At 29.4% G+C, this 13284-nt stretch overlaps 1 protein-coding gene across 1 annotated transcript in view; it reads left to right on the forward strand.

Moving 5' to 3' along the window:
• Window positions 1-13063, forward strand: part of LOC145329400 (uncharacterized) — a 31865-nt gene extending 18802 nt beyond the window's left edge. Inside the window, exons 5-14 of the mRNA XM_080173502.1 lie at window positions 1932-1992; window positions 5270-5349; window positions 8481-8546; window positions 8679-8773; window positions 8923-9009; window positions 9471-9520; window positions 9840-9919; window positions 10369-10637; window positions 11324-11458; window positions 11718-13063. Of these exons, the coding sequence (XP_080029628.1) occupies window positions 1932-1992; window positions 5270-5349; window positions 8481-8546; window positions 8679-8773; window positions 8923-9009; window positions 9471-9520; window positions 9840-9919; window positions 10369-10637; window positions 11324-11458; window positions 11718-11751 (957 nt within the window). The 3' untranslated portion in view covers window positions 11752-13063. The remainder of the gene's footprint in view (window positions 1-1931; window positions 1993-5269; window positions 5350-8480; window positions 8547-8678; window positions 8774-8922; window positions 9010-9470; window positions 9521-9839; window positions 9920-10368; window positions 10638-11323; window positions 11459-11717) is intronic.
• Window positions 13064-13284: the final 221 nt, after the last annotated feature.

The raw sequence follows: 13284 nt of genomic DNA on the forward strand, positions 1-13284 counted from the left end.
ATAATGGGGATCGGTGTAATTAAATCATAGTTCAATATTCTTTACCTCTTTTGCTATAAAATGAGAAATTGAAGCAATATTATTAAGCTAAATGGTGTTATTTCTTTTTCAAATCTATATACACTGGTGTCTCTTGAATACTAAATTCATGTCGCTATGTTACTTCTAACCCAAGCTGTTCTTTTTTTTCAAGTGAAATAAATTGAAATAATTTGGTAGATTCAAATCAACAATTTTCTAAATGTAGCGTACGTAATTTTATTACAACCTTAGCCCCCAAAAAATACATATATTATACGAAATATATTAGGACTGCAGCAATTGCTCTGACAGTCTAAATAATCTGCAATATTCTTGTTGAATGTGAGACTATCTGTAGTCCCCTACAGGCCTTCAGAGACACTTGAAGGGAAATTTATAAACCTTCCCTAACCTTCACTTTAAAGGAGAACCATATCGTTCTAGCATCGATCTTAAGCTACAGACACCAAGAGAGACACCATGTTACTTTTACATAAGATTGCGTGATTATTATTGTAAATCTTGTTAGATTTATAATATTTCATCTTTATTAATTGTAAATATTAGTTTCTAACCAAAATGAGGTATGTGAATAGTTGCCCTTGTTGGTAAATGAGCCAAATGTCATTGCACATTGTTTATGACCCTAATCTAAACATGATTCAATCAATGGACATACAACTTTGATTATATTATTATTCTTTCGTTTAAATAATTTTCATTTTCCAATCTATTATACAAAGTATTAGGAAGCTTAAGATCTCTCTAACCGCTTAACTGACATGATGTGGTTTTAAGGGAATATATCTACTGATTAAGGGGGTGAATTATAAAACATCACCCCCCCCCAAAAAAAAAAAAATTCCATTTCTGTTTGTATAAGAGAAGCAAAATAGAACAAATCAACAAAGAGAAAAATGTTTGGATTTCACTTTTACGAGAATCTTAAATACTTCTCATAGCCCAGTGTACTTTTTAAAGAGAAGTTTTACAATTATCAGTCCGTCTGTCCAGGCATGTTTGAATCGTCCTGACGATTTCAAACCTTGCCGGATGATTCCTGAATCTTTGAAAGCAACTCAGTCCATCCTCATGAAAAAGAATCAGGTTGTTTGTCTGTCTGTTTGTATCGAATGATCTTGCTAACCGATAGGGTTTTCCTTTACAATGTAGCTTCTCATGAGTTCTGGGAAGGTTATAACTGTTTTGGGGGAGGGTACCACCTCCCCTCCCAAATGAAATCGCGCTTAGAAAAAAACGACCCCCCCCCCCCACCCGGATGAACCGAATAGTTTGATACATAAAAAGTAAATGATAGAGTATAGTGAAAGATTTTATAAAATATATTATACCTATTTGACCTATATACCCCTTATTTATCCATGTATTGAATACAAAGCAAATAATTCTATCAGATGATCTCAAATAATAAATCTATTTTTGTTACTACATGTCAAAATATTTTAAACAGGGATTGAAGGGATCGAAATTGATGACAAATATTTAGAAAATTAAGAACATATACTCCAATTGTAAATATTAATAAAAAAAAGTTATTATTGGCTCTTTTTACCTAGTATAAAAGTAATAAGATGCTTGTCTGAGTGTGTGTGCATAGCAAAGTATCTCACTAACTGCTGGACCTATATGTGTTTCATAAAAGTAAAGCTTTTTATAGGTCTAGGGGAGGTTTATACCTATAATGTGGTTCGAAAAAGGGTGGGGGGGGGGGGGGGGGTGGTATTTATCTTTCATGTACAAAGGTTCCAAAATTCCTAATAATAATATGCCTGATTTTTAGTGCCTGATATATTTTATTTGTTGCAAATAACGGTTAATATAGCAAAAAGTAGATTTTTAACGACGATAAAAAGTATGATTTTTATGTTCATGTATATTTTTTGTTTTAGAAAGCACAGGAGACTAGAGTGGCTATTTATGTTAGAAAACATCCCAGTATAGAGCTTTATGGTAAGTCATCTTCTAACATTCATTTATAGCGAAGCTACTCTTTAAGTCATTCTGCCAACCTTTTTTGTCGTTAATCCAGAAGAATTAAGAAAATGGTGTGTTAAAGAGTTATTTTTTATGATTTTGAAGATGTAGTGTTTTTGGAATTGCTAAAGTCCACAGAAGATACTGGCGCTCTCCCTCAATATTCCTTTTGGAGCATAATACTTCGATAAATATATTAGGTTGAAAGAGTAGGAAAGTAAAATTAAGTGTCAACATAAAAACCAAGTATGACCTTATTAATCTTTTCTACATACAAAATTTAAAATTATCTTTGTAAAGTTAGACTTAAACAGTTAAAACTGTGTGTAGCAAGATTTTAATTATATTTACTAAATTAAATAGAGGATTAGTATCTTTACTACATGGCCTTATCAAGTCATGAATAAACCAACATTTTTTAAACTGAAATATTTCCTTCTAAAAATACATTAATCAAATAAAATTAATATAAGTGAGATAACTAATTATCTGGAGCAAATAATATTCCACGTTACAACTCTTACTAATACTATTAAGACTATCTTTATATTACTAAATGCTTCTCCGCTAGCCTCTAATAAAGAAGCATGGGTTTTGTGAGGCAAGTCTCATGCTAAACCAATTAACTGGGTTTAAGCAAAGATTTCATTATAATGATTTTAAAACTTTTGGGTTTTGCACATACTTATACGTGAGTCACGTTCCTTCAATAAAGACAAGAATGGGTTTTTACAGTTTTCTAACTCTAGAAGTCACAGTACATATTTGTCCTATGTCATTGTTTATGTGGTGTGATAAAGCTATCAGCTAGCACATGCACAAGAAACATTCTAACAATTCTTGCTTTACTACATTTGTTCATCAAAAATATATACAAAAAAATACATGTATCTTTTTAGGTTAGCATCAACTCAATAGCAAAGTTTATTCTTGATGTAAATACTAGTGGTTACTCAACGAAAGGGAAGGAGGGGGAAGGCTATTTTAGACTATTTTATTTTAATTTGATAAATAGTAAATCATAAAAAAATATAGTTGAACATACTTATCCTTAAATCCTGAATTATTTGTACATGTTTATGAGATGGAAGTAGTTAAAAATATCTCAGGTCAAAGGCAAAGGTATTTAGTGGCTTTTTGGTAATATAGAGATAAGTAAATAGAAGATACATTAATTTTGCAACAATACTGGCAAGCTAAAATAGACAGACAAAATAGAGTAGATTTTAAAATAAGTTAACATTTCATCTTATACTTATTTATTTATTTAGGTATTAGACTAATTTCCAGGTCCCAGATTCAACATAAATAGTTTCTTTAATATATATCAAGAACAAACAGTTGTAGAAATATCTTTAAAAATTTAATAAATTCATTTACCGGTTCGTTCTGGGAGGGAGGGGACATTGGACTTTAAATTATGCTGGTCCCCTTATTTCCTTTTTGATTTTTACTACTCGATCGCAAAATATTCATTTTTAATATAAAAAACCCATTCACATTCATCTTCGACAAGGACTCGAACCTTTGTAATTGTTGATATACTTCTTTTGTGTTTTGATAACTGTAACATTTATGTCAAGGGATGAAAAATATTGTTAAAAGCGAAGATTTTCTAAATTTTGGGTATGCCTTTTCGTGTTAGATTTAGGCATATTTCTTTCAAGCTCGGCATGAAGATTCCTGTAACAGTTAGGATCAATTTAAAAAGAAAGTCCATACATCATTTTTTAACATGATGATTTTTAGCTTTTTTGGCTACATTTTTTATGATATAATTATCCTTTTCACTTCATTTTTTAATGTTGATTTATGTAACGATTAAGACAGAATGCTATTTGCCAAGCATCTTAAATATTTTTACGAATTTTTCGTTTTAGGCTTCCAAATGATTTAAATATACCACAACATATCTAAATTATTGTTTTTCTGATCATCTTATATGTTAAGCTTCGTTTGCATGGATATTGTCATCCTTGTTTTATAATGTTTGCATGGAAAACATTAAAAACACTGATCTAAAATAAACAACATTTCTTTGTTGAAAAAAACAAGTACATTTTATGTTGATGGCTAGTAGAGCTTAACAATAGCTTTCTGGAGAATAAATAGAAATAATAGATGAAAAATTAAAACATTAATTTCAGTTAATTTTGTTCGTCTTTTTGCATATCTTGCAAGGTTATTGTCGATTAAAATGAAAGACTTAACTTATTAATTGGGAAAAGTTAATTATAGATTGGCTTTACTATTAGTAAACAATATCACTTTGTTTAATGTTTATAAATAAAATGACAAAGCACTTACAAGAGTTTAATAATATGATTGCTAGAAACCTTTATTTGTAGGACATTACAATAATAGGTTTGCAAGAAACTAGCGGATATGTAGCTCGGCATAGAGGAACTCCATATTGGAAGGGAGAGGCAGGTGTTAAAAAATTGGCTTAAAATCAAACCGAGCTCTGCTCTATGTGGGGCTTCCCTAATTGGTTTGAATTAGTAAATGATACAAAAAAAAATTAATTAGTTAAATGCTTTACTTTTTCCCATTATTTCTACGGTGTGACTGTTTTGCTTGTATTTTATTTAGTCTTACATACTTATTTTTTTTCCTCCAATCTAACCATCTTTTCTTTCGACTTTGACTGCTTCTTATATTGTGTGCTAAGATCAGAATTTATTATGAACTGACAAACAGATATTATTCCAAATTATCCCACTGTCAAAATGGCCAGTTTAAAAACTCGAAGTCAAAACTAGAGCAGTTCATGGACAACTCTGCACCCGCATTCTTTTTCTGTACTCTAGTGTATTGTGTATAGTTGCCCTGTTAGGACAAAATGGATTTATACCATCTTTACTTGATCCCTTAACCTTAAAACGGATGTGCTTTTAAAACAGCAAATATAAAAATACGCTTGATTATTGTTTGCTAAACAAGTTACTTTTTACTAAAAATAATTTATGTTGAGTAGCTTTAGAACCTACACAGTTTCCAGTTGTTGAGTGAGTATTATAGATGTGGATACTTTTGTTAAATTTTGATCGGTTGATTTAAAGCAAAGTATTTAGTTTTTCAACTAATAATCTTCACAGAGTTTTTTTTTATCATTATTGTGGATGTATATCAATTTATCGTCCATTGTCTTATTCCTTAAGATCCCTGCTATAACCATACCTAGTTATTAAGAAGCTGTAGAAAAGATTATCAATACATGCAACTATTTAATTTTAATTTTTAATTTGTTTAGACGATAAGCTGTACATTGTAAGATGTGGAAAGGCTGGATTTCAAAATACAAGAGACGAAACTAGTTTTGTTACTTTAAAGGTAAACAATTTCATAGATCAATAACATTTTTAAAAGCCAGAATTTTCTATATATATGTTCGGTATGTTCATACGCCGTTAACGGGTAGATTTGATTATTCATTTTGGTATGTAAAAATTGGTGTATCGCTCCAAACTTAACGTGATGATTCCTGTTTAATTTTAAAATAGTAGCATCATTATAATCATTACTTTAAAGTCCTTTTAAACTTTGTGATATTGAAATGTTAGGCTTTTAAAATCAAAACTAATTCTAATTAATTATAGAAGCTATTAGTTTTAAATTGAGGAAATTTGAGGGTAGAATCAAATCTTTTTTTAAAATGGATAGTCTCATATAATTTTTCAGATGATTAAACACATTTTTATATTTTATTAAGCAAGGACAATAACTTCCCAGAGTAGCAAATCATTTCAAACAAATGAAGAAAGTAACAGAATATTTTTAGATTTTCATTTTTATCTCATATCAGACAAGTAAATAAAAGAAATATTAGATCAGAGATTCTTGAGTTTTACCAGGGAGGGAGAGGACATTGGATAGTAAATTATAATGTCCAATTTACATTAAACAGTAAATTCCACTGGTACCCAGAGTTTTATAGACACGTTATTCTTTATCCAAACTTTTCAACAAATCGTTTTAATCTACATAAAGGGAAATCTTGTTTATCATCATTGGGGATGTATATCATACTTTGCATCTTATCCCTTAAAATTATAACAGACGTATTGACGAAATACTATAAAGACTTATAGAGTATATTTAATGCAATAAAAAGACTGCCTTGAACTTAAATAAATTTTTGTCTGTTTTTGAACTTCCTCGTTTGGTGTTTTTATCAAGCAACCAAAGAAACAAAAACTAAATAGTTTGCTGAAAAACTTTGGTAAATTTTCTTATAACTTAAATGATATGTTTTGTACTTATTTGTTATTTTATTTTACTTTTTACTTAAGCAAAATTTGATGGTTTTGGGTAACACCTGTTATTTTCATCCTTGCGAAATTTTTTAACGATGTTTTTTTTCTGCATTTGAAAGCCATGTAAATGGATGATATAGGTCGCCACGATCACTTAACCCTCAAAATAGAGAAATAGAGTTTTATTTTTCATATCAGAGTGCAAAATAAATTTTCAGGTTTTTCCTTCTTTTATGGGCATTCAAAAGCTTTAAAAAATTGTTATGATGGGAAAATTGACTTACACGTTCACTGATTTAGCCATCTGGCAAATTAGAAACAATTTTTGTCAGTTACAGGTGATCAGATTTATAACTAGATATATTGGAATTAGGCAGTCAAAGTAAATCTACTTTTTACGTTTAGTTTTAATTGATTTTATCCAGAATATATTTTCTAAGTATACTATTTTCCCCTTACAGGCGATCAGATTTATAACTAGAAATATTGCAATTACACGGTTGGTTTTTTATTAAATGAATAAGTTAGGGTACAATGTTTGGCACTTTCGATATAAGTAAATGATAATAAAAAACCCATAGAATGCAATAATAACTTCAGAAAAATCGAAGAAAATAGTTTTCATACTTAATTAACGTTTTTAAGTTTTTCTTCAAAAAGTTTAGATAAGATGCCTTTAAAAGTCGTCTATGATTTTGTCAGGGATAAAATGTAACTTTAAAATAAGAATTACAACATATTTTTTCAATTAGTACAAAGTAAAATTTTGAACATTTTATTGATCAGTATATTTTTTAAAATGTAAAGTAGAAACCTGAATATTTTATCATGAAAATTGTGTTATGATTTGATTGTCTGCTAGATTACAAGAAAAAAGATACTGACAGTACTTGTTGGTTCTTTAAAAAAAATTAGGTAGATTACTTTCAGAACCCCTCTTTTTGCAACGTTATTTCAATAGAACAGAGCCGTAGTCTTAGTGTACTCAATATCTAGACAGCCAACCATTGTTTTAGAATTGTTCAATTTTTTTAACTTCTGATAAAAACAGAATTAATGGTTTTTTTGTAAATATTATACCTCCAAGAAATGGCTATACTTCCCAATCATATGTTGTGTGATATTTAAGAGGAATTATTTTGATATAATGTCATTAAAATATTCGTTGAAAAAAGTGCTATTCTAGCTTATACTTTACATTTTAATGTGTATGATAATTCAAATAAAAGATAATGAAGATTTATATTATATTTAATTATTATAATTATAAAGAAAAACCTGGAAACAGTAAAAAACTGACTTTATTTTATTGACGTAGGGAAAAGTTTGTCAAATATTTGAATAAAAAAACAATATAAAACAAAATAAATTATTTTTAATATAGTCACAAAAAGGCTTAATGAGTTTAGGAAATATTTCATTCACTAATCATGTCATTTAAACTCTATTACACAGAATACAGTGTAAAAAGATGTTCTCGTTTTAATTTTAAGTAATTTCAAATGCATTTTAATACCTTTTAATGATTTATTTTTTGAAACATCTTTTTATAAAATGTTATTGATTTTTGAAGTTATATGTTAAAATGTTTTTAAATTTTGTTAACATTTTGTTTTAAAAGTAGAAAATTGGTAATTCTAAACATTCAAAAAATGATTTTATTAAATTTTCATCACTTAAATTGCATGTTTGATGAAATTTTCAACTGATAATTCAAGAAAAATCGTTTAAGTTTTATTATATTTTACTTTGAAATGTTAAAAAAATATAATTATTGTCAAAAATGTGGAAGTTATACTTTCCTTAAAAAAAAGACCTAAAACATGCAAATTAACACTTGTAATGAGATTTTTTTTCTTTCAGGTTTAATTTTAAGTAACTATTGATATTTTTTGTAAAAAGGATTTTATATAAAAAGTTTTAAAACTCGAGTTATGTAGTGGTTCTAAAAAAGGTTGCAAATTTATGCAATTTTCTTGCAAAAAAAATTTTCAAGGATTTTAAAAATAGCAAAGGGTGTTATTAGACGTACTTACAGATACAATTGCTAAGTCATTTTGGCCAAACACTAAAATAAAGTTTTGACATCTGAGGGTCCAACCGTGATTAGGCAGTCAAAGTAAATCCACATTCTACGAATAAAAAGTGATTTCATCCAGAATAAATTTCTAAGTAGACAATTTTCTCCTTCATCTTGTATTTTTGTAGGTGACTGATGGATTAAGAAAGCTGGATGCAGTTCTAGAGAAAAGCGAATTAAAATTACAAGTTCAGGTAAAAAAACTTTTGAAAGAACTTTTGAAAATATAAAAAAGATATTTTTTTTTTTAATTTTTGCCCATCTTTTCATAATTATAATTTTTAATTCTGAGAGTTGATTTGTGATTTAAAATTTCTGATTATTAGGTGTTGAATCCTGACCCTGAATATGGTATTCTTGTCAAGAACTGCTTTGCTTTTGATAACAGAGATTCTCCTGCTGTTCAACTAGTCGATGAAAGGTACTATCAAATGAATTAAAATAATTTTACAAATTACTTTATTTCATTGTGAGTTAAATTAGTAAAGGTTTCGTGAATTTTAGCTTAAACCCTTTTTGTTACAATTTATTAGAATTTTGTTCTGTAAACTTAATTTTATATATATTTAGTGGATGCCGAACTTCCAAGATTATCTCAGAATTTACTTATGACGATGAAAATTTCCAAGCTGAGGCCACCATTTACAATATGTTCAGGTAAACAAATATTAAGTTGAATAAAATTCAATTTAAGAGCCAAGTACGACCAAAAGTTGGGGTAGAATAGTCACTTTATCTGTAACTCACTTCGTTTTAGATAGAATAGATTGAATACATCAGAACTTGTACATCGGTGCTTTCGCCAAACCTATTTCTTGATCACCGAAACTCCCAAATCTCCTTTTTTAAATCTTAGAGAAAAATAAGCTCATTTCGTGCCCCTTCGAGGGGGTTAGCCATACAGAACCTTCGGGCTATTATGACGTTTACTTTAAATAACCTAATAAGCATACAAATAAAGAAACAGGGATATTTTATAGACAAAGAGGTAAGAAAAGATCGGTTAATAAAGGAAATAAGAAGGGAACTGTGGTGAAAAAAAGCTTACATTTAACTAAACAATTAACCTATGGGTTAATTTTCACACCAAATCATATTCAATTTTACTTTAATTTTAGAATGCAATCAAACAGAACATATTTCCAATGCGATGTTGAAGTATGCAAAGGTAGAATTTTATTTTAAAGATATGAAAATGTAAACCTTTCTTCTTTAAATGAAACAGGCAATAAAGAAAGATAATTGGTAATATAATTATTGCTACTTTTATAAGAGTTTGTGCATATTTGTCCTTCTGCATTAGTTATATAATTTGTATTGGTAAACCTTCAACATAAAAACAGTTGTAAAAAAGGAAGAATATACCCTATAACTAGAAAGGTAATGTGTATTAAACGGGACAATATGGATGCGGAAATAAGAAAATCTTATACATATGTAGTCACTACACTGCCTTATATTTGTTAACATAATTTCTATTATTTCAGAAGCTTGTGCTAGGAAAGAGTGTGAACTGATAAAACAGCAACAGGGACCATCAGAAATAGATCCATTTTCCAGACCTCCAGTAAGTTATCTAATTATTTCACAAGAATGGTTTCAAATTATTAAAAATTTAATTTTAAAGAATGTAAGATTTTTTCATTTTTAACATGCAGAATATTTTAAGTTGCATGGGGGAAAGGGGAATTGGGACTGTAAATTATATTGGTACCCAAAGTTTTATAAACAAGTTTTCTGTTAGCTTCTTTATGTTTTAAATCTACAGTAAGGATAATTTTATTTAATATCATTGGATATATACTAATTTTTCGTTAATCGCTTTTCTCTCTGGTTAGTATACTTTTCAAAAAAATATTTTTATGCAAATAACTTTATCAATATCTAGGTATGAATTATGCAATATATGCAATTCAGTTTTTAACATAAATCTAGATTTAAATTCCGATAAAGCTCAATCATCTTTAAAAGTTTTTAAAAACTTGTATTTATAATTTAAAAATATGTTTTTTTCAGGCTGCCGACACTCTGACCATCTCTACCTCTGTATACGTGGCGGAGCCAGGATCCGCCGGTTCCTCTGGCTTATGTGCGGTCGGCGGTGGTGTTGCTAACCCTACCTGGCTGACCTGGCTCTGTGTCGCGTTCGGCGTCCTCTTTGGTCTGATGCTCTTAATTAATATCTTCCTGTGCAGTGCCATGACCTGTAGTTGTGTCAAGACAGAAGTTATTGAGAAGGAGCCGAGTATTTATGATGACTACTCTGTTTATGATTCTCAGTACGGGTAATATTTTAGTGCATCATCAGTGGGCGTTTTTACACAAAGTATTTTGTTGAGCACAGATACACTCTCCTAGACTTATTTTAAAAATAAAATAAACATAAGATTGGGTGATTTTTCATTTGTTGTTTTTTTTCTTTAGGTTAAGAAAGGTTATATTGGGTAACGGTAAGCCATGCAGGGTTAGGGTCTACCGCATGGGTTAGAAATAGAAAAAAATACGCATCCCTCATTATTTTCAATTTGTTTTAAAAATAATGGTAGTGGGGGGGGGGGGGTATTAGTGCTCAACAGGCACTTTGTGTAAAAGCTCCTAACAGTTCAAGGAAAAAATATATTAATCTCTCTGTAAGAATTAGGAACATCATGTTGATTGATTTGATATATCAATAGTTTATGTTAACTATTATAAATTGGATGGTTGGCATAATGTCGACATGCAATTTATAAAATCACTTTATTGACTATTATTCATGTCGATAATTTGGCGCTTTAAAAAGGTGTCCAAACTGACATATTGTTCATTAAAATCAAAACCATTTTATAGCTGAAAGACACCTCTAAATAAAGTTATGAATTTGGTTTTATAATATCAAATGCCTTTAATTGCTCTAGAACAATTGAATACCTTTATGTATGTATATTACATCATTACACGTTCTTTAAAAAAACAATTCTCCATTTTTTAGGTACGCGAGCAAAGCTTATAACTCTGAGTCCGACTACGGCTCCGAGTATGGCATAGAGGAGGGGAGAATAAGAGATCCTTCAGATGCGGGCACTCTTAGGAGTAAATATAGCAGGGGGGATAATACACTATCCAGGTATTTAGATAGAGGTATAGAGTATGGTATAGAGGAGGGGAGAATAAGAGAATAGGATCAAAAATAGCAGGGGGGTGATGCTCCATCAAAGTATAAGTTAGAGGCCTAGACAGATTATAAGAATTGATAGAAAGGCAAGGCACTAAAGCAGAATGACTGGAAAAAGACAAGCAGTCGGACAAAAAACTATTATGGCCAATCTAACAAAATTGAAAATAAGGAAGAAATAAAAATAATATTTACTATTACTCTTTTTCAGAAGTAGAAACGGTGGTAGCAGATACCTAGAGTAATAAAACATCTTTTTTGAAGCCCCTTTTACAGCTATATTACATGCAGAGCAACCCTTCAACTCCTTGGGGTTGTGGGTGCACTCTGCTGCATCGTGAAAAGTTTGGGCTGACATGACCTCTACGAAGATTGTGATAACTATGTCTGCCATAATTAGAATAGAACAAATAGGACAAGTGTGAAGTCAAGTTTTTAATATTTCATATTGTTGCTTGCACACAAAGTGCCTGCTCAACACTGATAAAAAATTTAAATAAGGAAAGATATTTTTTTCCTATGCCTAAACCCTGCTGGGCCTATACACATAACTGTGGTTCGTAACCCTACGTGGCTACACCACCTAACCCCCCTGATTTTAATTTAAGTTATAACATAGCGGTGGGACTTTCAGGTCTCAACATGGCACTTTGTGTGAAAGCGCCCTAATTTTACACATTATCAATTAATTTGTTGAATATTTCATAAATTATTAACACTTTTGTATTTTTATAAATGTATGGTATTGAAACGGGGTTTTAAATATTTTTTTTATTCAAATTTTTATACAAAAATTACGTAATACACAACACTTAAAGCTTTATGCATTTTTGAAACAAAAGTTCCTAAAATTCCCAATTTAATCCTTTTTCTCATGTATGGTAGTAACATTTTAAAATCATCAACATTTGGAAATTGTATAATAATTTTATTAATATTTTTTATAAAAGAAAAGTTCAAGAAATCTTTCAGAAGTCAAATTTTTTTGTAATGTCATTTAAACTTTATTTGAGGAATTGTAATAGATAAGTTTTAAATTATGAAACCATTTTTTAGTAAAAAAACTGATTATATTAATGCAATGAAATGCTTCCTTTACCTTAATCAAAAGTAGCTAGATTTTTATATTAACTGTAGACGGCTTTTTTCTTTCCATATTTTCATTAATTCATTTTAGTAAATACGTATTTTTCAAAATGTGTAATTTTATAATCTATAGAGCGATTTTTACTGAGAAAAAAATCATTAAAATATGAAAAATTCCTAAACTTAAAAAAGCTCAGATTTTTTCTGTACATAGTAAAATAATACCACAAGGTTTTTGGTCAATGTTATTTAATTAAAGGTTACCCTTTAACTTATTTACCTTTACTAAAAACCTTGTATTATATGACAACTCATTAATAAACCTTGCTATAAATGTTTAACCCCGCAATCTCAACGTTTTCTTTAACAGTTAACACCAAAAATTTGTAAACATAATGTATTATATTATTTTGCCTAATTAATTGTACTATTAACATGTCTATAATAACAAAATATAATAATTTAAACTTATTTAGTTTGTTGTAACAAAGCTGCTGAACGTGTATTACTTGTTGGTCTGTCTCTCTGTCTGTAACGAATATAATATATCATGCATTATTTCTTATTGTAATGTTTATTTCAGTGGCTTGCACAGCGATTCCCCAGGGGATGTGTATTAGTGTAACCAATAGTGGGTGAAAAACAGGAAAGCCTTTCCAACTTTGATTTTGACAAGGTGTTGACACCCCTCT

This window comes from Acartia tonsa, chromosome 1 (assembly GCF_053477335.1).
Source record: "Acartia tonsa isolate MP-2025a chromosome 1, ASM5347733v1, whole genome shotgun sequence".
Lineage (NCBI taxonomy): Eukaryota > Metazoa > Arthropoda > Copepoda > Calanoida > Acartiidae > Acartia > Acartia tonsa.